This window comes from Prorops nasuta, unplaced genomic scaffold, assembly GCF_024137725.1.
Source record: "Prorops nasuta isolate Cenicafe-Biocafe unplaced genomic scaffold, Cenicafe_Pnas_1.2 PNAS00008, whole genome shotgun sequence".
NCBI lineage: Eukaryota > Metazoa > Arthropoda > Insecta > Hymenoptera > Bethylidae > Prorops > Prorops nasuta.
In genome coordinates this window covers 9,221,952-9,248,058 of record NW_027116805.1, presented here as the reverse complement: position 1 = coordinate 9,248,058, position 26,107 = coordinate 9,221,952, and the positions used below count along the sequence as shown (strand labels likewise).

The window sequence follows — 26,107 nt, the reverse complement described above, 5'->3', positions numbered from 1 at the left end:
ACCCTAACACCCTAACACCCTAACACCCTAACACCCTAACACCCTAACACCCTAACACCCTAACACCCTAACACCCTAACACCCTAACACCCTAACACCCTAACACCCTAACACCCTAACACCCTAACACCCTAACACCCTAACACCCTAACACCCTAACACCCTAACACCCTAACACCCTAACACCCTAACACCCTAACACCCTAACACCCTAACACCCTAACACCCTAACACCCTAACACCCTAACACCCTAACACCCTAACACCCTAACACCCTAACACCCTAACACCCTAACACCCTAACACCCTAACACCCTAACACCCTAACACCCTAACACCCTAACACCCTAACACCCTAACACCCTAACACCCTAACACCCTAACACCCTAACACCCTAACACCCTAACACCCTAACACCCTAACACCCTAACACCCTAACACCCTAACACCCTAACACCCTAACACCCTAACACCCTAACACCCTAACACCCTAACACCCTAACACCCTAACACCCTAACACCCTAACACCCTAACACCCTAACACCCTAACACCCTAACACCCTAACACCCTAACACCCTAACACCCTAACACCCTAACACCCTAACACCCTAACACCCTAACACCCTAACACCCTAACACCCTAACACCCTAACACCCTAACACCCTAACACCCTAACACCCTAACACCCTAACACCCTAACACCCTAACACCCTAACACCCTAACACCCTAACACCCTAACACCCTAACACCCTAACACCCTAACACCCTAACACCCTAACACCCTAACACCCTAACACCCTAACACCCTAACACCCTAACACCCTAACACCCTAACACCCTAACACCCTAACACCCTAACACCCTAACACCCTAACACCCTAACACCCTAACACCCTAACACCCTAACACCCTAACACCCTAACACCCTAACACCCTAACACCCTAACACCCTAACACCCTAACACCCTAACACCCTAACACCCTAACACCCTAACACCCTAACACCCTAACACCCTAACACCCTAACACCCTAACACCCTAACACCCTAACACCCTAACACCCTAACACCCTAACACCCTAACACCCTAACACCCTAACACCCTAACACCCTAACACCCTAACACCCTAACACCCTAACACCCTAACACCCTAACACCCTAACACCCTAACACCCTAACACCCTAACACCCTAACACCCTAACACCCTAACACCCTAACACCCTAACACCCTAACACCCTAACACCCTAACACCCTAACACCCTAACACCCTAACACCCTAACACCCTAACACCCTAACACCCTAACACCCTAACACCCTAACACCCTAACACCCTAACACCCTAACACCCTAACACCCTAACACCCTAACACCCTAACACCCTAACACCCTAACACCCTAACACCCTAACACCCTAACACCCTAACACCCTAACACCCTAACACCCTAACACCCTAACACCCTAACACCCTAACACCCTAACACCCTAACACCCTAACACCCTAACACCCTAACACCCTAACACCCTAACACCCTAACACCCTAACACCCTAACACCCTAACACCCTAACACCCTAACACCCTAACACCCTAACACCCTAACACCCTAACACCCTAACACCCGTTAGGTGGTTAGGTAGTTAGGGTGTTAGGTCTCAATCGCTTAAAATTAATCTATATAAACCTAACCGGTTAGATAGATAGGTTAAAATAGCTTATAACAGTGTTAAACCTAACCGATTAGGCCTATTCAAGTATTTTAAGCCGCCGAAGGCGGCCTATTCCATAGGAAACTTCGGTTAGGTCGATCTAACCGGTTAGGCCTAGGGAAGTGTTTTAAGCCGCCGAAGGCGGCCTATTCCATTAAAAATTGATAGATTAAGCCTAGGAAAGTGTTTTAAGCCGCCGAAGGCGGCCTATTCCATTAAAATCCTTTAATTAAGCCCAGTCAAGTGTTTTATGCCGCCAAAGGCGGCCCATTGCATGCCAAACCCCCCCTCCAAGAAATTGAATTTAATCAAAATTTCCCTAGATATAACCAGTTAGGTCACCTAACCAGAGATTTCCATGGAATAGGCCGCCTTCGGCGGCTTAAAACACTTGCCTAGGCTTAACCATCGATTCCCATGGAATAGGCCGCCTTCGACGGCTTAAAATCCTTACCTTGGTCTAACCGGTTAGGTCCCCTAACCATAGATTTCCAAACAATAGGCCGCCTTCGGCGGCTCAAAACACTTGCCAAAGCCTAACCATAGATTTCAATGGAATAGGCCGCCTTCGGCGGCTTAAAACACTTAACTTAGCCTAACCGGTTAGATCGACCTAACCAGGAATTTCCAAGGAATAGGCCGCCTTCGGCGGCTAAAAACACTTGCCTTGGCCTAACCGGTTAGGTCCCTTAACCATAGATTTCCAAGAAATAGGCCGCCTTCGGCGGCTTAAAATCCTTACCTTGGCCTAACCGGTTAGATCGACCTAACCATAGATTTCCAAGGAATAGGCCGCCTTCGGCGGCTTAAGACACTTACCTAAGCCTAACCGGTTAGATCCCCTAACCATAGATTTCCAAAGAATAGGCCGCCTTCGGCGGCTTAAAATCCTTGGCTTGGTCTAACCGGTTAGGTCTGATTAGGGGCATTAGGTGGCCTAGCCGGTTAGGGTGTATCGCGCACCCGAAACATGATCAGAACCGTCGGTTAGGTCAGTTAGGTCATCGCGCGCCTTATAGAGGCGAAAAACGGGTCCACCTAACCTTCACCTAACCAGCAACCTAACCTCAGCCTAACCAGTTGCCTAACCGGTTAGATTACATTTTCGGAATAAAATCTCTTTTTTTTATATATATATTTTTTTATAAAAAAAATCCTAAAACTCTTGAATAAAATTTTTTTTTAAATCTTCATAAATCAAGCAGGATGATCTGTGTCTTTAAAAGAACGACATTTCTTGTAAAACAAATTTCTGTAACCGAAGTTTAAATGTTATTAATCTAAGGAACATTTATCTCTTTTTAATATAGGCAAGCTTTCAAGCATTTGCCGCTACAGCGCTATTCTAAATACCAGAAGATAATTCTAAAATAATCTATTTCAACAATATGAACATTGACTTTATTTCTATATAAATCTGAAACGCCCTTAAATTCCTCTACCAAGAAAAACGAACAGAGACCCCTCTCCAAGACAAAAAAAAAGGGAACACGCTACAGGTCGAAAGGGAGATAGAAAAACGCACTGATTTAAAAAAAAATTGGTCTCTTTTAGGAAAATAAGCACAACTTAGTAAGAAAGTAGCAAAATCTACCCAGATTTCTTTTATACCCCGGCGAGGCACAAACATTTTGGAGCACGGGAAAGATGATTGTTTCCATGAAAATCTAGAGGCGACCCACGCTATGAGTTTCAAGGGGCGGAAGCTTCGTCGAAGGTAGGTGAGCGACCCTCCTAGTGCACACACATTCACGTATCATTTAGGATCAATCGGTGACCAAGCATCTGCACCCCATACGCACCCGGGATATCATATGGTTGGTACGATCCCCTGACTACCCCAAATGCAGGGTTTTTCCACGAAAGATAGAGAAGAAGGATTCAGAAGAGGAATCTAAACAGAGATGGCGCTGCAAAGCTATGGATGTAGGAAATTTTACTGATTAAAATAATGATTGTATTTCACTAAGCGTCAGTCTTTAATACACATGTGATCCCAAGTTTACAAAAAAGAGAGATCAACCTTGATACATACGAGGTCAATTTGCATGGTATAGTTGATGGCCTATATGTGTTGCCAAAGTTGAAAACACTAGTCGACGCCATGTTGCCACATGGATTGATACTTATAGAAGACGAAAGTTCAGTGTGCTTGCTCGATACTTTTTCCCCAGTTTGCAGGACCAATTTTGGCATAAAGATTTTTCCGAGAAAATTACCCCATAGATGTATTTTCTAGGATGAGCGCAGCTATCAAAGTTGTTCACTGACCAACCGGTTCGATCAATGCAAAAATCTGAACAAAAGCCTGATCTTACGATTCAAGATTTGATGCACCATGCAAAATTCAATTGTCGGTAATCATTTAACCAAAACTAAACAATGAGGCCAGATGTATGGAAGCGTGGTAGTGTTTACTCCAATAACATTCAGCATTATACAGAATAAACTTTTCAAGCGCCTCAATCGTTTCAAAACTAAACATTGCTATTCACGAATTACAGTTAAGCCATAAATGAAAAAAGGAAGCCTGTAAAGTACTTGTTAAAAGAATTTTGTATTATAGCTAATGAAAACAAACTTGCGCATTTACAAATAAAAACTTACCATAAAAGAATGGCGCTTATACATGTTTATACATAGGATGTACGCAGATCTTGAACATGTATATTCTCTTCGTTGTTGTATATAAGAAATGTCAATCTTTTCATCCTTGGTATTTCAATTTGCATTCAAAGGGTTATAAGGGTCGATGAAACTTTCGCAAATGCAATGCTGGAAACCTAAGAAATCGAAGCCAAAAAAAAAACAGTGATCATTCTAAATAGACAATAATTTTACGTAAACTTATGTAGTATCTTCGAGTTTCCAAACATGAAATCTGCTATTTTGGCTTCAAATTCTTCCTGCATTTGTTTCACCGAGCCTAAGGGCCAGTGTCATCATATCCAACATAACTGTAAAAATCTGAAAGTACACATTTTGATTGGCAATTTTTCTTATGTTGGATATGAGACTTGCTGGCAGCGGAATATAGATTTCGTATTGACTATAGCAAATTTTACTATAGTCAGTTTTCCATTTAATTAAACGTAGTAACCAAAATTAATTGAGTAAAATGACAAAAGCAATTAAACTAAAATAACCATTAAATTGTAACTATCTACGCTTTTATTAAAATGTATAGTAAGTGCTTCATAGTTACAATCCTATGTTCCGCTGTTAGAGAGAAATGTATATTCACTTTCGTTCCCAGGCATAGAATTACGGAGTGGAATTCTAGCGAAAAAGTTCCGTCGGAGCGAGACTGCTTTTATGTGTATAGAGGACGTCATGCGGTGTCTGTCATCGCATTCGTATTGTTGTCACCTGCTCGCTACACCCTGTTGAATAAGATTCAACACCAAATGGAATGAGTGAAAGAACGTGGTTAAAAGTCATCTCATTGAAAGAGAAAATCGCTAGGAAAGGTTGCAATAAATTTATAGATAGCAATAAGTTTAACCAATCTCTATTATAGGTATCTGTTAATATGGAAATATTAAGTTTCTAAATTTTGATAAGGTTTAACAAGACGAAGCTAAGATGACCACAAATATTCTTAAAGCCATCGAGGCTTTGCAATTATCTGAAATGTCAAACGTTTTATCCGAGTCGAGTTTAAGGTAAATGTTCTATACTTCTACAATTCTTCTCAGACTGGAAGGGCTATGAAGGTGATGGAACATTTGTGGCTCTTTTTTTATAGTAAGAAGGATAAAATAGCTTACTGTGTCACAATAGTGGAAGGAATTTCTTTACCGAGTATCAAACAAAATGAAAAATTTCTTGAACTCTTGAGTGCATCGATGAGAACACTGCTATTGCTATGCGACGATTCAGATTCTGACATCAGGATGGTGGCGGATGAATCCCTTAATAAACTAATTAGGGTATTGTATTCCCTCTCTTTCATATAAATTGTTGATTCCGTTATAATTTGTTATCCTTGATAGGCTGTGTTAGATACTAATGTTGTAAAAGTTCATATTGAACTTTACAATGAAATTAAGAGAAATGGATCTTCGAAAGCATTAAGAGCTGCTCTATGGAAATTTGCGCAGCTTAGTCATATGATAAGACCGGGGAAAAAAAGGCCTTATATTTCCAATTTAGTGCCATGCATCGTAGCAATTACGGAACGATCGGAGGATTCTGTGATCGAAACACTGGCTCAATCGTTACCTTTAATATTAAGGTCGTTGGGGCTAGTAATGACGGACAGTGAGAATAAGGTATTGGAAAGAAAATTGTAGAAAAAACAAAAAATAATTGATACATTATCATGTTTTAGAACCTTCTTATGGCATTTTTTCGAAATGTTTCTTCGACTCAAGTTGTATTTCGTAGAGCTGGGGCAAGTATGATAGTAACAACTTGTTCGAGTTCTAAGAGACCCCAAGTTTTCCTATACTACGCGATAGATCATATATTAGGTATTGCTTTAGATGTACGAATGTCACATTACGCATATTAATAATAAGTATATACTCTTTTTAAAAAGGAATTTTTTCATCGATAAATGATGAGAAAGATCAGTTACCCTTAATCTTGGGAATATTTGGATGTTTGAAAATGATATTACCTCATTTGGAAAGGAATAACGATGATGAAAGTAGCCTAGAGAGCCTTCTCCAAGTATATAAAATATGTTTACAGTTTGCTCAGTGTCACTCGGATCATAATATAATAAACGCTGCATTGGAGACTTTGGTACAACTCTTTCAAAATCCTGTTAAAAGTTTAGTGACTGTTTTGTTGTGCAAGAAAGGTAAGCGTACCAGATGATTTGAGTTTAATGCAAATTTTATAATGAAATTTTTGTTTTTCTCTCTACCCGGTAGATGCTGGAAATCAAGAGACTCCCAATAATAAGGATAAACGAAAATTGGATTCTCTAAAAACTTTAGATTCCGCAACATCGTCAGTTGAAGTAACACCGCCAAATTTAGCAGGTGAATTCACCAATATTATTAGAGTATACAGTTAACAGTAGGTAATTATATATATGTTTTCTTTTCAAAGATGGTAATTGTAAATAACATCCGACACAGGCTTGTTCTTTTTCAAAGTGTAAGAGCACTGATTATTAGTTTCGTATGTACTGGCTCTAACAGATTCAGCACAAGTTGCGTAATACAGATCTGAAGAAAAGTATCTGAATAAGAGTAGCACACATATTCCTAGTTTGTGCATCTCTAAAAAGAACAAACCTTGTAATTTATAATGTTCTTAATAAGGTATTTCCTTTTAGAGAAAGCTACAACTTCTGTATCAGCTTTTCAAGATACAAACTGTACGGATAAGGAATCACCTATTGTATGTTGTTGTCGATATCTGGTATCGTCGTTTTTATTAAGAGGAAATCCTAGCACTTTAATACCGGATAATTTATTTCGCGTTAGTGTAAAATCACTCGCATTGACTTGTATAAGTTATACAATACGTCTTTATCCAGAAATGTTATTAAAATCAATAGCGAATAGTCCTGCTACTGATGAAACTGTACCTACCATTAAAGATGTTTTGCTATTTACTGGTCATTCGGATCCCCAGATTAGAGGCAACGTCTATATAATGATAGGCTACTTTTTAAAAAGCAGCCTTTTGCTAGCTGACAAATCTATTTACATCCGCGTGGACACTGAATGTAGCGATAATCATGAAGGGAATGTCAGCTTGGTGGATGAAATGCTTCGATTACTATTAAAGGTAAGATAAAAACACATTCATTCGTAAAATACATGAATTTAATGAATTTCTTTCTAGGGACTAAAAGATGATTCTGCCATAGCGTGCCGGCAAGCTCTATTATCGCTCAATATTTGCTTGGCACAGCTGTTAGAATCTGGTAGCTTTAAATATAGCATTCCTATTTTAAATATATTACCTCAGTTAGTACAAAGTCCTTATTTCCTTATAAAGATGTCATTGGTAGACCTTCTTAGCAAGTTATCTTACGCTACTATAGAATATATTACTGGAAAATCAATGTTTCAAACTAATTCTATTAATGTTATGCTGACGTTGTTGGGTGATCAAGATCAAAGAGTTAGACATGCAACATCCGATGCAATTGTTAAGTAAGAATATCCATATTTGATTGATATTTTACCAATATTTCATATAGAAAATTTATGCAATTTCGCGTTTGTCTCTAGAATGATTCCTTCGTTAAATTTCTCCGGGGCGCAGGATGACGTAGTCGCCAGAAAAGCATCCAGCTACATAGAAAAGAATTTTGCTCTTGTCCCTTCAAGTTCTGCTGAGATTTATGGTTATCAGAATAGGCCGACTTGTCTGGTGAATGCATCGATAAAACCGTTCACAATTTTAAACGGGCACATTGACAGCAAGGAAAATATTGAGGATTCTTTATCTTCTATAATAAATTCTTTAACAGATATGCTGATACTGAATCCATCCAAGCATTTGATGTACGGCTGCTGCGAAGCTCTCAGTCGTTTGAGCGAAGTTTACACAACTATTGAATATCCAAAGGCATGGAGTTGCATTGTGTACAAGTCTGCTAAAAGAATGAAAAAGAGAAATAATACTCGAGTAGAATTGACCAACGTTCATCTTACAAATGAATTTATTTTGTCCCCAAGTGGAAAGGGTTTAATGTCCTTGGCAATTTGCTTGCTGAGCTCATCGCCTTTGAGTTTGGATCTTTTAACTCATAGATATTTAACTAATCTTGCTGGTAACTTGGCCTCGGGACTAGCTTTTTATACTTGGAAGTATAACGATTCATCCGACAAATATGATTTGACCAAATACTGGGGATTCTTTAATGATAAACAACAATATCAACAGTTTGATCTATTATTGATACACATTATGAAAATTCTGAACATCTATGTACACGTTATTCTGGAAGAGCAAACGGTGCAGCGCGTAGGCTTGAAAGCAGTATTATCTTCGCATCAATCGCTGTTACCACGGAAAAAACCAAGTTTTGAGCAAAAACAAAAAGATAAGAGCCCAATTTTTAAAATAGGAAAAGAGCAAATAGGAGTCTTCCATACAGGCTCTTACTATCTAAAAATGTATGAAATTATCAAAGCTGCTCATATGAATTATCTTGCTACCTTGGAATCCAATGCCAGTGAAATGTACATGTCGCTATTGAATGCCTCCTTGGATGCGCTGTCTCAACTTTTTGAGATAGCTGGTATAAGCGAGGCGGTGAAGATAGCAGAGGAGGCTCTATACTATTTAGAAATCCTTATAACATTATCTCCTACAGCTACAGTGAAATGTGTGCAACAGCTTCTGAAATGTTTATTCGGAACAAATTTAAATGCTCAGTGGAACGAGTTGGATATGCACAAATGTTTAAAGCTGAGCAGCGTATCTCGAGATAATAGTAAACGATTTTATGACTGCTGTTTGCAGAAATTGTCTCAACGAATGACGGATACGATAAAGGCAGTGGGGAATAATTGTCAAGATAGCATTGATCTAGATACGGGGTAAGTTTTAATTGGAGAGAGATTATCTATAGCCTCTTATATACTATATAAAATTTAACTTTTCATTTTATTTTTCTAGCTGGATGAAACTATCGCGGAGAATAGGCGACAAGAAATTGTCATTGATTTTTAAAAACCTTACTTATTCTACCGATCACAAGAATCCCGTAGCCGTATTTATCAGCCTTTTCGAGCCGATGGTAATAAAGTCATTAAGGCAATATACAATCACAAGTAGCATCGAGTTGCAATGCCAAGTTCTAATGCTACTCAATCAGTTGATTCAATTGCGCATTAATTATTGCTTGCTCGATTCTGAGAAGGTATTTATCAATTTTGTACTGAAGCAATTTGAATTGATAGAGGAGGGATACATTGAGCAAATTGAAGAATTACTGCCAAAAGTCTTTCAATTTTTGGTACAGCTCTCCTTCGAAAAGAATTTGTCAGAGACAATAATTAGCATACCAGAGGTAATACAATTGTGCGATAGGCTGGTGGCTAGCGAACAGCCTCCACTGACTTATTGCGTGCCAGCATTAGTACCAGTGGTAAAGAATATTTTTCTATTGTGCGATACATCGTTGAAACCGACCGAACTGAAAGAGCTCGAAACGACGAGAGAGGTTTTGATGACTATGCTTTTACGGCTTGCCAACTATCATGAAATATTGGACCTTCTATCCTTGTGCTTGAACGAGTGTCGCTTTAGCGTGGACGGAAATGGCGAGGAGAAGTGGCGAAAGTGGTCCAGATTGACAGCGGATGCCGTGCTACCAATGCTGGCGGAGGGAAAAATTTCTTTAGAATTTAAGGAGGCACACATTGCTCTTATCAAATTATTCTCCTCCATCTCGCCCACCGTCTTCAGGCCAGTGGATCCTCTTTTAAAAGTACTCTTCGCATCCATTCTATCCGAGGAGGCAGGAGCAGTGCAATTAAGCCGATGGCTCGGTATGATAAATGTCATACAACTGTTTCTCATCTCATGCGCCAAGGAAGAAGCGATGCTGGCTCGGCTCTCGGACCTTGCCGCTTATATGCCAAATTTGTCAAATTTGCTAGATATACCAAGCTCTGTACGTCAGCTGAAAGATCCATTGAATGCATCTGGCAATGAACCTTTGAAAGTACCACCGGACAAGATCTTAGCGAAATTTATATTCAAAGTGATCAGGGTGATCAGCGGTAAAATTCATCGCCTAATGGGACTGACCAATCGAGATAAATCTACATTGTCCCTCTCTTGGCCCGAGCATTCGTCTAATCTCAATGATTATCTAATTGACCAATTTTCATTATTCCTACAGTTATGCATTCACATGCTGGAATCTGGTAGTCATTGTAAAGTAGCGAATGCCGCGATGCAATTGATCAGAGGTCAGAATGTATCCAACAGCGAAGATGCTGTAGCGATAAATGACTTGAATCGTCTGATACTAAATATTGGGAATTTACATCCGATATTGACGTGCCAATGGATCTATTTATTAACGATTTTGAGTTACAATGAAATGTCCTTCTGGTGGAAAGTTTTGAATAGCCGTGAGGCAAAGGAAGATTCGTTGTCGATCGAAAGGGTTGCTGGATCCGAGCCGCTGCTCAACATTAATGACGAAATTGTAAGGAAGAGTGGAACGATATTATTCTGCGACTACGTTTGCGAAAATCTTAATAGCTCGGAACCTTTAACCTGGTTGCTCGCTAATCACATTGAGAAAATTATATATTTATCCGTGGAATCCCCGGTGAAAGATCTGTTGGCGGCCGCTGTACACAGGAATCCAATAGCGAGCGGTCTCTTTATACAAGCCGTTGCAACAAAATGTACAAATTTATCGGAGCCGAGCTTTGTAAAGCGTCTGTTACGGTGCATCGAGTGTACGCATCACTCTCAGTGCGGTGCAGTTATATTGTTCTTGGTGCCTAGGCTGCTGTCCGTTAAATATCTCGTATTGTCGAGGATGGCGGTGAAAATAGCTCGGAGAAAAGTAGAGATTTTACTGACGCTGAGTACAAGAGACGCGACGGAGCAGCTACCGAGAGACGATCTCGTAAGGTTAATGGATCAGTTACAAATGAATAGATTGTTCAAGAAGCATGCTACCTTGGTGAATTTACTGAATAAATTGGGAGCTCAGCTTTATGACTTCAGGCCATTGGAATTGGAGCAGTCTAGACCGTTTGCGCCTTTAACGGTAAGAAATATTGAGATCAATCGCGAATGGTTTCTCGATCAAATAAAGCAGCGTTGTTGTTGCCCAGGCTCCACTTACAGCTTCGGCGAGTCTGCACAGCTGTTGAGCGTTCTGGACTTTGACGATTGTCTCTCCATTCTCTCCTGCCAACGATTCAACGTAAACATTTTGCAAGAGTGTATAAAATTGGGTATCAGAGTTACCAGTGAGCAATGTCAGAGAGCAAAGTTCGAGCGATCGAACGAAGAGAAAGACTTGCAGTTCGACCCAAGTCCGTTGTACGCTGCTGCTAAAAAATCTTTATCCTTACGCCTGACGAAAATTACCACTCTCGTACCAGTACCGCATGAAATTTTTAATCCAGCGTCGTGCGAGGACGCCAATGTAAACCCAGCGAACTATGCCTCGAGATTTGCAAATCTCGTCCAAGATTCTCCGTATTGGGATAGCGTTTTTGCGATTATTCCCCCCGTCGTGACATACATAAAAACATTGGCAAAACTGAAACCTTACAACTTGGTGAAGGTTGATATCGCCTTTGAGGAGGATCTCGCTAAATTTGCATTGTTATGCTTAGAGATGACGCATTGGATGATACATGCCGAAGGGAGTAAGCAGAGGAGAGTAGTAGTTCCTCACTTGATAGACCTCGCGCTGAATTGCGCGAATGAAATCTTGAAAGAGCCAGGTCCTAGCAAATACTTTGGAAGTCGTAAAAATTACTCGTGGGTATGCTCGGCTGCCTTAGCCTTGACAAATCTATTTGAATACATGTCCATAACGGTCGATCCATTGCCCGAGTACAACAGAAAGGCTTTGGCTCCAGCATTGCAAAATGAGCATACAAAGGACTTTGCCGTAGCTTGTATACAAATGGCTTCGTTGATAGCTTGGCTCGAGCGAGATAAGACGGTGGTGCTTTCCTCTACGACCAATCCTTTCAGCTGGTTCGTGACAATCGAGGAGCTTATTGTCAATGTCAGTCGACAGCCTCTTGTAAACTCTTACGTCTTGATACCACCGTTGGTTTGGAAACACGGCTGGCATGTGAATGGCTCTGGTGAAACCAAGTGTCACTTTCCATTGCTATCGTCGGAATCGAACCATTTGCAAGAGGTAGATATCTTGGAGCAGTTCATTTTTAGAGTAAATCTATTAGGATGGACCTGTCGTTTGCAATTCGAAGAAATGTGGATGGCATTGCTGGGTGTACTTAGTATTACGCCCAACGAGAATATATCTTTGGAAGATGTAACGGTGTTGATTCAAGCCAATTGCCTCTCGGTTAGAGCGATAACGAGATTATTATTGCAAACACTGTATTTACCGATTCCTGGCAATCCAGCGGCAAGCTCTCCGATGCATCTGTCGCGAGACCCACAGCTTTCTCTACAAAAGGCCAGCTCTCAGAAATTGTACATGATTCAAGATTTGCTAATATGGAAATACCAGTGCATGAATAATTTTCAAAATGTCCAAGGACTAAAGTTGGATCATATCTTTAATAGAGGAAATATTGAAAAAACAATACGTCCCGACAGATTCACCTATAGCCAGTTACCTGTGTCGTTTCTCTGGTCTATGTGCAATTTATACGAAGATAAACTGAGCACATCGGTATTGCAACTAAAAAATGTAAGAAACGATGCTTTGGTATCGGCATCTTTAGATTTAGCGTCGTGCCTTCATTTTCTGATAGAGCTATACAGTTCTTGGACATTACCACAAGCCAACATCCCAATGCAACTACTGGTCGAAGTTGTAAAGTCAATGCTAGGAATATCAGAGCTATTTATCGAAAGGAGTCAATATCAATGGATGCTGGAAGTTTGTCTAGAAATTTTTAAAACGTGTCCACTGGAAAGTAATGTTATACATCAATATCTTGCAATATCTGTTTGTAAAGCTGCCGCAGTATTAACTCCACTGGTAAGTAGTTGTATACGCACACCAACTGTATTGTATGTACGCGCGGATCACGTTAAAATTCTGCGCGGAAGAAAACATTCCTATATATACACTATATAGATATTTTTGATCCAAAGCTTCATCGACAAGAGATTCGCACCATTTGAACATTTGACTTGTATCAGGGTGTATCAGCACAATCATGTTTTTAATTATAATCACATATTTTTGAGCATAAACCAAATAGAAAAGTCCTATATCCGTAAAAGCATCGTTGCTGAGATAAATCAGGGCTTTGATTCACAATATTTGGAAGAATTACTTTTTCTTTCGCTTTCCTTGACACACGTACAGTTCTCTTTCGAAAGACCAACGAAGCTCGTACTTCTCCAGCGATCAGTATTGCCGCGCGTACACAAGCACACACATGCTCGTAAATACGCCGATCATTAATTATCAACATATTGAAATGCTTCAGGATCTCAAAATATTGTTAACACTGAAGCTGCCATTTGCCGGTCAAATGATCCTTTTTAAATGTCAACACACACGCGCGCTATATCTTCTCTTTTTCTGTTCCATGTAAAAACGCGAAGGACGTTGAAACATTGGATAAAGTAAAGCATTTAATAGATATTAATCTCAAGTCTGGAAGTTTAGCTTTCCAAGTATCAGCCTTACATGGATTGTTATATTTGTTTGAAAGTGCAGCTCTTGCTAATTGCGAGGATACTATGAATCTTATGTATCCCGTAGCTACCGAATATATACAAAAACGTATGGATATTCAGGATTTAAATAATAGGTAAAAGCATTAATAATTTCTCTGCTTAAAATGACGTGCAAAACCTTCAGTGAAATCAAGTTGTTTACGTATTTAGCACTGTTTGTCAAAGCGAGGAACATGAAAGGATTTTATGGGCTCTGATTTTCTTTCTGGTAGAACACGCGGAAGACAACCGCTTGGAAGTGGATACTACAACAGTATTAGAACTTGCTCTCTCTCTAGTCACGTCGCCAAGTATTTCAATGACGCTACATCAAACGCTTCTTCAGGTATAAGAAGTTTTATATCCGGTTATACGAGCAGGTACCAGTGTAAAACACACGCATATATGTATATATGTATATACTATAGATGGATGCTCTTTGTGCAATTTTAGGGTCTTGAGAGACTCGTGGCCACGAAAAATGTCGTGGAAAGTTTCTCGGATAAAATTGTCAAGGTTGCGATGGATCGTATAAAACAGCCTAGCCCAACATTGGCATTACCCGCTTTGCAGCTTTTATTAACTTGCATGTATACAGAATCTTCCGAAAGGTTGAATCAAGTTAATTTTAATAAACAGCAGCAGTCGAATGTAGAGCCAGAAGTATTGATACAATCAATTGAATTTACATACGCAATATTCGACCGAATAAAGAAAGGATATTACACGGAAGCTGACATCTACTGCACAATTCTATCGGAAATTTTATCTGATTTTTTTCCTCCTTCGGAAAGTTTGTCGAAAGTTATAAGAGAATTTTTATCTCCCCAACAATCTCATCCTCGTTTACTTTCCGCCATTGTTTTTAAGGTAAAATGAAAATTCTAATAATTATTTCACACACACACACACACAGTTGAATACAATCTTATATGCATAATGTGTCAAGTGTTAAAGAGGCAAATATTCTCGATCAATGCATCATTCTTTGCTTTCCATCATGCATACGTAGTCCTCTTAATTATTCTGCTTATTTCATCTTTTAGGCTTGCGAACGTATATGCTCGACGATGGAAATAGATTTGCTGCAGGACTGGGTGGTTTTTACCGTGCCTACTTTTATTCAAAGTTTACCGGAAGCTATGTCACCCTGGTGCTTATCGTGCTTTTTCATCAGCGCTTCGACCAACGCTTGGCTAAGAGCTTTGTATCCTTTAATATATATATATATCATTTAGAGTCTATATTTGATTGGAGAAATGTCGGTAGTCTAGCAACAATTATCGTTAAAAATAATGTGTGGTTAATTCAGTAAATGTAGGCAGAATCGCATCGACGTTATAATTTTATCTTCAAAATAGTCTCAAGATAATTCGCGTCCCTGATGAGTAGTATTTAATCGGTTGTGTAAATAATCACTCAATGAAATAAGCTTTGTGCTCTGCCCGCTTATGTTTTTACTTCCGCTCCCCTCTCAGAATTATAAACGAGTTGAATTACTTTAATTTGTAAACGGATAATAATTATATATAAAAAAATGTGCAATCAATTCTTATTAATAGTCTGTAAAGTACTTAATCGACTGAAATTGAAAACAAAAGATTTCCGCACGTTCAATCGCGCATTGGAAAATTTGACGAAGAAGACAAGAAAATACTCTGCATTGCTGCATCGGATTTCTATCACAAGGTATTAATAATTTTTTATAATTATTATATTATCGACAAGTCTGTTATTATTTAAGCGAAAACTTAATATTTAAGAAAAAACTTTTGATTCCAGCTATCAAAGGATTCCCAGAAGAAAGCATTTATTGAAACATTTGAAGCTGCTGCAGCAAACTGCTCATTTAGCAACATTTTAATGTCTTTCTAGAGATATAATTATTTTTTTTTTCATAATTGTTATTATAATAAATTTATTTTGCGTGTTCGTTTAATAGATACAACTTTTTAACAGAATTTTCTTTCAATCTTTTTTATTTACATACAATATTTCTTCATTTTTCTCCATTTCCCACATGTTTACTTTTTTATTATACCCTTTCATTTTACTCATCCTTTGTTTTCTATTTAATTTTGTAGTTACATATTCCTGATTACATAAGCGAAACGTAAGAAAGTAGATTATTTCGATGAAAGACAATACACTTGCCCCGAGTAATAATCCAGCCGCACCTCCAACAGACCCTTCGATTATAAAAGATATGATGAATAATTGAGCAACGAATGTAGAGCTAGGATATACAAGCATACACACACATAAAATATATATTTATCATTGCATACTCTTCTGTGTGTATGTATAGTCTATATATATATATATATCTAAAGAGTACGTCGTCTCAGGCCTAAAAATATAGCTTACCTAGAAAATCATACAAGCCATACAATACTTTTCGAAAATATTTATCCCTTGGAAAATCTATCGCCACCCTACTGACAAGTCCTTTTATAAGTCCTCCTTCCCTCCTAAACATAAACATCCTTTTTTCAACATCTACAGTCCTTTCATAAAGGATAATTTTGATTGCTTTTAAACTCACCAAACCACTACATTAATATCCTCTGGTTCATAAGAAACAATATCACAGTCCAATATACAATTACATCCTCGCAAAACTTCCTTCGACAATGAAACAATTTCTGCTACATATTTCCCAATGCATTGAAATTGTTTCGTTCCGCAAACCGGGGTATCATCTGAAATGATGGACATAGATTACTTCAATAAAGAGCATATATTACTCTATTATATAATAATATCAATACAAAAAATTTTTTTACTAATAATCAAGTGCGTGTGACAATAAGAGTAAATAATTATTACTCTAGGTAGAAAGTCTCAACTAAAAATTTAGCCATGTTATACTGAATGTATATGTATAGAGAGTATTGATATAACTATTGCAAAGATTAAAGCTTTAATAAAAGAAAATTAACCAAGCAGTTGCGTCTATACACACATATATATATATATATATATATATATTCTCTTTTTATTACCTATAGGTCTCGCAAAATGAGGATAGCATCCGCAAAGTTGTTTGATTTTCGTATATCTGCACTCCGTCACGCACATGCTATACCTGTACTCTGGCCACATGCGCAAACCTCCATTAGACATAAATTTACATTTTCTCTGATATACGGATAGTGCTTTAACTTTTTCCGAGCTAAACACTTCAAAAATTTCATACTTCATATTAATAGTTTGGAGATTCCGAATCTCGTAAAATACTCTATTATAATCCATTATGTCTCTAGGATCGCTTAATGAAATCTAGAAAATATTACATATCAATTAATCGATGCTTCTTTTCTCTCTCTCTCTCTCTCTCTCTCTCTCTCTCTCTCTCTCTCTAATTTCCAAAGACACTCTGTATAAGCATAACCATATAGTATAATTCATAATGTTTCAATTGTCAAATTTTTAAGAACAAAAAAAATGTGATTACTGCCTTTCCGTAAAAGCTATTTAACTCGATCTACGAGTGGTACACTATGATATTCAAGTGAGAATGTGTAACTGCGTATACGTATACAAAAAATATCCACCTAAAATGACAAAATTTACCGATTGGCAGCGCTGGTAATATATTCACATGCACTAGAATCTCACTTTATCATATTAGTGTTCGAAAGCTGCAATAAGAACAAATACAATTCAAAAGTCCTGCTTACCGTGAAATTGTAAGATAATTTAAAATCAACAATTTCATTTCTTGTTTCATAAGTGTAATAATTTAAAATTTGTGGTATTTCCACAGTGGTCCAGTTATTTGCCATCCAATAACTATATGACAAATAAAAAAAAAAACAAAGTATTAAATTGGTTGTAGTTGATGTACATATAATACTAGGAGGGGGGAGGGGTGGAAAAGTTTCGTTAAAGATGTAAAAATTAAAGTATAAATCATTATAGGCACACTCCTGCTATTTCTCGACGAAAGTTGATATGAAAAATCATCGGGTAAGAACTATCCACGGCTTACGAAGCACAAGTTATTCGCCCTAATTTTTCATTTCAACGATTTTTCTTTCACCATGCAGTAGATATATACATATATGAGCTTTCATAAACTCTATCAATAAATATATTAGTGTACGCGCATAGTTACACCGGGAGGGGATACCTATATGTACAGGGTGTCTATATGCCAACTTGCAGTAAAATGCTGGACGTAAAAATTAATTTATCTTGGTAAATATATGTAGGAGATATAAATTTTGTATATAGATGAAATCTTTTTCAAGTTTCATCTTATTAAAATTCTAAAAGATATAACATAGGAAAATTCAAATCTTCGATATTTTTATAGTTACCGAGATAGTCAAGTTTCACGCTCGCTTCCTGTATAACCTGCAATGTAGATATTCTCTGCGTAAACTTACCCTTACAGTTAGACAGGCGTGTTTTAATTTGGACATGAAAAAAAAGAAAAAGAAAAATTCAAGAAGGAAGAACTTACTCCAATGATGAATAAACACTAACATAGCTATCTTTCATCAAACATATTCCTCTTTCAGTTACAATAGGCTTGATCGTTTTATCAACATTTATTATTTCTTTCTCGGTGGATATTGGTTTTTGCAGATCGTGCAGAATTAATAGCCATTTTTCAGGTGCAACATCTTCATATTCAGGGGCTTCGGCCATATTTTCATATGTGGCTGTAGACAAAAATCGAAAAAACTCTCTTGTTTCTCGAGTGTCCTTGACTCCATAACTGTACAAAAGAAGAATTTTTAATTTAAAATATATCAACTCTAGGGGTGTCGCGCATACTGTAAGTGTGCAAATAAGCGTAACTATATATGTATAGCTAGAAACTGCAGAAAACTAAAAAAAAGAAATAGATAATAATACTAGTACATAGATATATATGTGTGCATGGTTTATAAATTATATATAGAGTTTTAAATCTCGGTATTGCTCCTAGCAGTAGATGATATACTGTACAGAGAACTACGAAACATTATTTATTTTCTTCAACAGAGGCTGGTAAATTTTCCAAAACTCGATAATATTATACAAAAGAAAAGAAAAGAAAAAATAGAAGAGTTGTCGCGCAAAAACTTGCAAATTTTTAACCATACAAGCATATTCTCTTACCAAATAATAAAATAAGATTAAAATCATTATATAAAATGTATATAGGGTGAGATATATTTGGCATGCTCTATATTAGGGCCAGGACACAGGGGTATATAAATAACGTAAGAAAATTTTATTTCATTAGTCCTTTCTTGTTTGTGCAGCCGAAGAGACGTACTAAGCATAAAATTGATATCTTTTTAAATCACCCAGATAAATGAATTATTATAGGTTTCTTAGCTCTGGTGCTCATATAACGCGTTTCAGCCTTTAAATATCGTAAAACAATGAAGGAAAAGCTAAATTTCTGCAATATTGTATAACGGAAGAAGGATCTTCGAAAAGAATTTTAATCTGAAGCGTTTCGCATATATAAATTTTATACTATATTGGAATTGAACTAAAATAAAATAAAAATAATGAAGAGAACAATAAAACTGAAAGTTTTAATAGTTTTTAATTTCCAATAGTGATTTACCGTTTAAAAGTATCGTTAATTTTTGCCTCATCTATATTATCCATTGGACAGATTATTAAAGATGGTTTAGTTATTTTGAACGTTTGATAATCATGATCAAGAACGGTAATTACAGCCATATTTCTGTAACGGAGCCAAAATGTTACAGACATCATGATCAAGCCAATAAAAGCCGTCAAGATAACGGAGCCTGTTAAAATTCTAACAAAAGATTATGTTAAATGCATATATATAATAATATATACATATATGTGTATATGTATAGTAAACGATATACTACGGGCGAGACAATAAAAATTTGGAACCATACAGTCGAATATCTCGAAAATTATAAATGTAAGTGGAGGTAGGAAAGAGCTTTTGAATACGCAGTTTTGAAAATAGATCTACCAGCGCATCCGCAAGTGCAGTTAAGAACAAGAAAAATTATATTCAAAAACTTCAAGGTTATCTTCAATGGACCTTTTAATTGTTGTGTAATAATAGCATTAAAAAGTTCTGCTTAAACTTTTTTCGATCATTGTCTCTCTCTCTCTCTCTCTCTCTCTCTCTCTCTCTCTAGAAGCTATACATTATCCAGCAATTCTGTGTAAAATGACAATTTTGATGAAGCTTTTGATACGGTCAATTTAATTCTTTAGGTAGAATTCGAAGAGTATGTTTACAATTATAATCTATAAAATATGTGGAAGAAGTTTCTACAATTATATCAGCTCCCGCGTGCTTCCGCGTAGCTTAATAAAATCTCTTTAAATTCATTCATGATCATATGTGTTTATCAATATAGAGGCTCCGACAGTTGAAGCAACGATGCAAGAGATAAGACGTGCGCATTTTCTACATACACACTTATACATATACATGTAGAGAGGGACCGCCAGATAAACTGGATCAGGACGAAAAGCTCGTAAAAATACGATAGCCGACGACAATCGGCATGGAGACAGAGGATTAATTGAATCGCATCGCATTTTATCTCTGATGTCTATTAACAACCAAACACACATGCCGATCGTCGACTATCGCATTTTTACAAACTTTTCGTCCTGATCCACTTTATATAATTGGCAGTCCATATATATAAGAGGCGTGCGTGTGTGTGTGTGTGTGTGTGTATTCAAATATTACACGAGACCTTTTCGAAACGTCTTAACATTTAAATTCCTAAAGGTAATGGCTTGTGTGTACAATTTTGGTAACTCTTGTTGTATGTACATATATTTGTACGTGTCCCTCAGAGCAGTGCGACTCCCAAGGTCAAATGAAAATAACCATATACATATGGGAAGAGGGGAGGGAGAGATTTTGTAAAAAAATACTGAAACACGCCATATGTATACAAGTCAATTCATGAAACACTCTAGTTTTGGAAATATTCGCCTGTTTCGAAACGTTTAAAACCTCGCAGCTGCAGTGTACGATAATATAAGAATCAATCTCTGCAGTTAAACTATAAAAAAAACTCAAATATAGATATTACCTCTCTGTTGTATGCCTATGAGACGCCGCCAATTGGTTAAAACCATGCAGCGACGACTTATTTGCAAATTCAACGCAAAATTGTTTAATTCTTGAGTCCACCTGGATTTTATCTACTCCCGCATCCTGCATCATTGATTCCCGAAGCATTTTCATGTTTTTAAAATCCTTCATTCGAGATTGCAAATTTGGCAAAATTTCACTATCATACAAAGCTCCATATTCCCCATTTTTCTCCCTCTGGTTGCATTTCTCATGGACCTTAAATGTGACTTCGCTCAAGCTTCTCATTATGTTTAAAATCTAAAACATAAAGTACAACTGAACAACAAGCAATTTCCAGCTGTTATATATAATTCGTTTTATACTCTATCATGAGAATAACTCGTAAAACATTTATTAACACTCAATTCACCTTTTTATAGTTCATAATAGATTAAATCTGCCATACATTGTCTAGTACAACATATGAGAAGCAATCGGTAAATGTTTTGTGAATATTTAATTCTATTTTGTCTATTGTTTAATTATAAGGAAAATCGATTTATTAATATAAGAGCTGAAACATTAAATTCATTCATTAATTTCTCACAAATGCTGTTAAATATTCAAACTGTTACTTGACCATGACCGCATCAGTTATTATCGATTAGCTTCACATATATATATTTAAGATTCTAAAAGAAAAAATAATATTCTGTATTTAATCGTATCCCAACTACGTACAAACATATTAGGCATTCAAATAAGACAGCAAGTAGCTTCTCTGTTTTTAATACTTATATATATATTTATAAATGTGTCACATTTAAATAATATGTGCTAGTTATACCCGCATGCATTTAACATTTGAGGAAATAATGTATATGTGAGCTAAACCGTCATATAAACCTGCAATCGGTATGTATGTACATACATACTATGGTCAAAGGTATAGTGTATGAGTTAGGCGCGCGAAGTAAAAGCGCTAGGTCTTTTCAAAGCGATTCCTAAAAGCATCGAAAAATTAAGGGAAAGCCATACCCAGCCATACCTGGCGATTACTGTATACCATACCGTAGTATAATTCAAAATGGCGAACTTGGCAACGCTGACAAAGAGCAGCTCCACGTTGGTATATTCACATTATTTACTTGTCACTCATCTTTCATTATTATTTCTAATGTATCTTAATAATTCTTAACAAAGCTATATATTGTTTACAGAAACCCAATTATACTTTAAAGTATACCTTGGCCGGTCACACTAAAGCTGTATCATCGGTAAAGTTTAGCCCCAATGGTGAATGGCTTGCTAGTTCGTGTAAGTAACTTTGTTATGTTTATCAATAAAATCTTGAAAGTTACGTGTTGTCACAATGTATAATTAACAATCGATATAATCTTTTTAGCTGCCGATAAGTTAATTAAAATATGGGGGTCTTATGATGGAAAATTTGAGAAAACCATATCTGGCCATAAGTTGGGAATTTCGGATGTAGCATGGTCCAGCGACAGTAGGCTACTAGTATCAGCCTCGGATGACAAAACATTAAAAATTTGGGAATTAAGCTCGGTATGCCTATGGCAATGTTTGCAAATTTTTGTTTTTAATTTTAACAAAACAATCCATAATACTGCTAACATTCTTTCCTTTCCTAGGGTAAATGTTTAAAAACTTTAAAAGGCCATAGCAATTATGTATTTTGCTGTAATTTTAACCCTCAATCAAATCTCATCGTTTCTGGTTCTGTAAGTATTTTTAGAAACTATTATTTTTAGTCATCAAATTCTTTTGTCTTATCACATTAATACGATTGTTAGTTTGATGAAAGTGTTAGAATCTGGGATGTAAGAACAGGAAAATGCCTGAAAACTTTACCAGCTCATTCAGATCCAGTGAGTGCTGTTCATTTTAATAGAGATGGCTCTTTAATAGTATCTAGCAGCTACGATGGCTTATGGTAAGTCCCTCTGTTATATTCTAAAAATTCATTCCTATAGTATAATTCTTACTTTACTTTTCACATAGTCGAATTTGGGATACAGCTTCTGGTCAATGCTTGAAAACACTCATCGATGATGATAATCCTCCAGTATCTTTTGTCAAATTTTCACCAAATGGAAAATATATTTTAGCTGCAACATTAGATAATACCTTAAAATTATGGGACTATAGTAAGGGTAAATGCTTAAAAACATACACAGGTCATAGAAATGAAAAGTACTGCATATTTGCTAACTTCTCTGTTACTGGTGGAAAGGTAAATATATTATATTTGCAATGCTAATCCTTAAAAGAAGTTACAACTTTGGATATATTTTGACAGTGGATTGTATCTGGTTCAGAAGACAACATGGTTTACATTTGGAATTTGCAAACAAAGGAAATTGTTCAAAAGCTGCAAGGTCATACAGGTAATCTATAAACAAATAATGGAACAAATCTTTTTAGCAAATAAACAAATTTCAATAATATTTTACTGTCTTTAGATGTTGTTTTATGTACGACGTGTCATCCTACGGATAATATAATAGCTTCCGCCGCACTCGAAAATGACAAAACAATCAAACTGTGGAAAAGTGATGCATAGAATGTCTTTTATGTGACTCTGTACATATATATGTATATTATATATACATGTGTGTGTGGAAAAAAATCCTTTTTGTAAAAACATGATTCTGCGTTAATGAGAACAGTATTATATTTTTCCTTTTATTTTCGTAGCATTTAAATCTCGTCAGTTGTAAATAATAAGAATTAATAAAAATTTTACTCGCATCATTAGATCGCTAAACAGATCTTACTTTAAATTGTTACTAACACTAACTTTGGAAGAAATAATACTTATTTAGTAAAATATTGAAAGATTACTTTATTATTCTTTAAACATAATACTCAATCACCATCATCGGAATCTTCAGCTAGAATGATATCGTGCCCTGCTAGCATTGCAGGATGGAAGGTTGATTCGAAACATTTTCGAAAAATCAAGCGCGATTTTTTCTGTGGCGGTGAGCATCCAATGCTTCTATCCGACAAATCAGATTGATTAGTTTTATTTATTGAAGTCTTTAAAGATTCTCTATTCGTGTTTCTATTATTAGTGCTCGGGGTCTCGGGCAATAGGGCTTCATCAGTCATTTTATTCCCACCGCTGTACACTCTATTATTATTACAGACATTGGACGGATTATTCTCCAGCTGTATGTTGCTCTCAATTAGATCATGATCATTGTTACGACAGTTATCTATATTCGTTGAATGAGAACTGTCTATGGAATCGTGGCCCAATACTTTACTCGACTTTCGCATCTTTTTAGTTCCGGTTGATGATTTCGAAGAATTTTTCGATGCTCTTTTGCCGGATGTTCTATTATCGACTGACGCTTCTTGATTTGTAAGTAACGTATTGTCGCTCTTCTCAACATGAGGATTTAAAGTGGATAATACTAGATTCGCCTCAAAAGTAGAATTTTTTAGGATAAAAACTACAGGTCTGCAAACATCGAAAGTTAATAAAATAAATCTGGAGGAGAAACGAGACAGAATATAATCAATAACATAGACATATCAATATACCTTCCAGCAGCTTCAAATTGCAAGTATACAGGTAAACCAACTGCTTCGGAAAATTGGAGAATTGCCCTCAGTTCTTTCATACAAAATGTAATGTTTGTTTCATTATTAACGGAGTAACGATCAAATTCGGCAATGGCTAAGGCCAACTGAGTTCTCGTGGTACATGATACCGCTGATTAAAAAAAAACAGAAATATTACAAGCTTGAATGCAACTTACTTTTGTTTTTCTGAAAGCTCACCAGATTCATTATCGATATAATTTCTGAGCAGAATTTTCTGAGGAGTAACTTCTAATGTAATCTCAATTACGTTATTTTGAAAATTCTGAACAGCATCTACAAGAACACGTGGCTGAGACATCAACGAATTGCAATTTTGTTCTTTCTCGTACGTTGCCTGCAATTCAAGAGTATCTTACATTTGGAAGAGAAAAAGAAATTGTGTCAAAAAGTAATCTTTGACTCACCTGAAGATTTTCACAATCAATTATAGGCAGCAAATATGTCTTGGTTATACCGTTCTTATATTTAAGGACTAGTAGTAATGTTGAAGCATTAGATTCCAGCTTGATGTGGCAAGTTTCTACTTGCTTATCTATACTGTTAGGTGATTTAAAGACAGTCATCACACTCTGGAAGAAAGATAATTGAAATCTAAACGTAAATGCATAAGTTACCTAGTATTGTTACTACGTATCCATTTCTTACCCTCATTGAAATTTTACTTTTAAAACTGTCCTCCTCATCAAAATCGCCATAAGAATAATATGCGAAATAGTCTTGTGTGAAGCTAAAATCGGCGTAAGCCGAATTGGCTATATTTACTGTACGAAACGACAGAGAAGATTCCTGAGGTTGCACGTACATTTCGTCGCCAATCTTTGCCAGGGCGTGAATCGCTTTTGCCAAAACTGTAATCATTCGTGTATTATATGAAAGATGTACGAAGGTAAAATTGTTAATTAAAAGAAAATATATAAATTAAGTGTAAATACTTTTGACGTTTGCACCAGGAACAATACATTTCATGTCGTAAATATGGACATCCGTAATCAATAATGTACTTTTATTTTTATTTTTCCTTTTCTTTGAGATGTGTCTCACTGTAAACGCCTGTTTAGAATTTGAAGTTAAATAGGATAATTGTTATTTAAGCAGGTTAGGTTAATACAAAATATTAGAAATGACGTGACAAGCCCCAACGCACGTGTATTTTTCCCCCATTTCATTGACTACTTTATCGATCAATGGCATATGCCGCCAAAAAGTATCCGCATAATGCTCTAGTCTACGCGCATACACGCACAATCATCTAGAGGGGCTCGTTCCATTAAAGGCCGGCAACGCTTGCTGTTACAGTGCGTTATCCAGCGTTATAACAGATGTGCTTCGCAGATGTACATATCCATATATTCATGAAAATGTAGAAATATCGATGGTAAAGA

At 36.7% G+C, this 26,107-nt stretch overlaps 4 protein-coding genes across 11 annotated transcripts; 2 read left to right on the top strand and 2 right to left on the bottom strand.

Annotated features, from left to right (window-relative positions):
* The first annotated feature begins 4,842 nt into the window (after nt 1–4,842).
* Nucleotides 4,843–16,007, top strand: htt (huntingtin). Of its 7 annotated transcripts, none has more exons than XM_066729868.1 (18): nt 4,851–4,900; nt 4,971–5,184; nt 5,279–5,379; nt 5,463–5,646; nt 5,710–5,988; nt 6,048–6,189; nt 6,258–6,524; nt 6,598–6,708; nt 7,008–7,465; nt 7,523–7,836; nt 7,915–9,231; nt 9,311–13,358; nt 13,934–14,142; nt 14,219–14,393; nt 14,501–14,917; nt 15,094–15,254; nt 15,649–15,736; nt 15,830–16,007. In XM_066729868.1, exons 3-18 carry the CDS (start codon nt 5,300–5,302, stop codon nt 15,920–15,922), a joined length of 8,343 nt encoding a protein of 2,780 aa, XP_066585965.1. In that variant the 5' UTR covers nt 4,851–4,900; nt 4,971–5,184; nt 5,279–5,299; the 3' UTR covers nt 15,923–16,007. The 7 variants fall into 7 exon arrangements, with proteins under 7 accessions (XP_066585970.1, XP_066585967.1, XP_066585971.1 ...); XM_066729869.1 differs by having other exon boundaries at nt 5,261–5,379; XM_066729873.1 differs by lacking the exons at nt 15,094–15,254; nt 15,649–15,736; nt 15,830–16,007 and having other exon boundaries at nt 4,843–4,900; nt 14,281–14,427; nt 14,476–14,585.
* LOC136775268 (sodium channel protein Nach-like) lies at nt 15,932–21,915 on the bottom strand. 2 transcript variants are annotated; one of them, XM_066729876.1, is made up of 8 exons: nt 21,828–21,915; nt 21,103–21,404; nt 18,519–18,776; nt 17,731–17,842; nt 17,053–17,329; nt 16,593–16,749; nt 16,415–16,518; nt 15,932–16,236 (listed from the first exon to the last, which is right to left on the bottom strand). In XM_066729876.1, exons 1-8 carry the CDS (start codon nt 21,840–21,842, stop codon nt 16,016–16,018), a joined length of 1,446 nt encoding a protein of 481 aa, XP_066585973.1. In that variant the 5' UTR covers nt 21,843–21,915; the 3' UTR covers nt 15,932–16,015. The 2 variants fall into 2 exon arrangements, with proteins under 2 accessions (XP_066585973.1, XP_066585974.1); XM_066729877.1 differs by lacking the exons at nt 21,103–21,404; nt 21,828–21,915 and adding an exon at nt 19,623–19,798.
* A 256-nt stretch (nt 21,916–22,171) lies between these two features.
* wds (WD repeat-containing protein wds) lies at nt 22,172–23,867 on the top strand. The gene is made up of 8 exons (XM_066729879.1): nt 22,172–22,215; nt 22,307–22,403; nt 22,492–22,655; nt 22,742–22,831; nt 22,904–23,043; nt 23,112–23,343; nt 23,410–23,497; nt 23,573–23,867. The coding sequence occupies exons 1-8, from the start codon at nt 22,174–22,176 to the stop codon at nt 23,671–23,673; spliced, it is 954 nt and encodes a 317-aa protein (XP_066585976.1). The 5' UTR covers nt 22,172–22,173; the 3' UTR covers nt 23,674–23,867.
* Nucleotides 23,868–23,978: 111 nt separating this feature from the next.
* Nucleotides 23,979–25,945, bottom strand: Rad9 (cell cycle checkpoint control protein Rad9). The gene is made up of 6 exons (XM_066729878.1): nt 25,658–25,945; nt 25,371–25,573; nt 25,130–25,294; nt 24,903–25,059; nt 24,663–24,834; nt 23,979–24,579 (listed from the first exon to the last, which is right to left on the bottom strand). The coding sequence occupies exons 1-6, from the start codon at nt 25,689–25,691 to the stop codon at nt 23,979–23,981; spliced, it is 1,332 nt and encodes a 443-aa protein (XP_066585975.1). The 5' UTR covers nt 25,692–25,945.
* Nucleotides 25,946–26,107: the final 162 nt, after the last annotated feature.

Bases quoted from the DNA above. Each gene is read 5' to 3' on its own strand.
- LOC136775268 (XM_066729876.1), bottom strand. The intron at 16,750-17,052 runs GTAATAAAAAGA...CCATCATTTCAG, and splicing joins TCATTTTGCGAGACCTATAG to ATGATACCCCGGTTTGCGGA. The intron at 16,519-16,592 runs GTGAGTTTAAAA...GTTTATGTTTAG, and splicing joins GATATTAATGTAGTGGTTTG to GAGGGAAGGAGGACTTATAA.
- wds (XM_066729879.1), top strand. From the start codon at position 22,174: ATGGCGAACTTGGCAACGCTGACAAAGAGCAGCTCCACGTTG. The intron at 23,344-23,409 runs GTAAATATATTA...ATATTTTGACAG, and splicing joins TCTCTGTTACTGGTGGAAAG to TGGATTGTATCTGGTTCAGA. The intron at 23,498-23,572 runs GTAATCTATAAA...TACTGTCTTTAG, and splicing joins AAAGCTGCAAGGTCATACAG to ATGTTGTTTTATGTACGACG.
- htt (XM_066729868.1), top strand. From the start codon at position 5,300: ATGACCACAAATATTCTTAAAGCCATCGAGGCTTTGCAATTATCTGAA. The intron at 13,359-13,933 runs GTAAGTAGTTGT...AAAAACGCGAAG, and splicing joins CCGCAGTATTAACTCCACTG to GACGTTGAAACATTGGATAA. The intron at 14,143-14,218 runs GTAAAAGCATTA...TTACGTATTTAG, and splicing joins ATTCAGGATTTAAATAATAG to CACTGTTTGTCAAAGCGAGG.
- Rad9 (XM_066729878.1), bottom strand. From the start codon at position 25,691: ATGAAATGTATTGTTCCTGGTGCAAACGTCAAAA. The intron at 25,574-25,657 runs GTATTTACACTT...GAATGATTACAG, and splicing joins TCCTGGTGCAAACGTCAAAA to TTTTGGCAAAAGCGATTCAC. The intron at 25,060-25,129 runs GTGAGTCAAAGA...CTTGAATTGCAG, and splicing joins TTGATTGTGAAAATCTTCAG to GCAACGTACGAGAAAGAACA.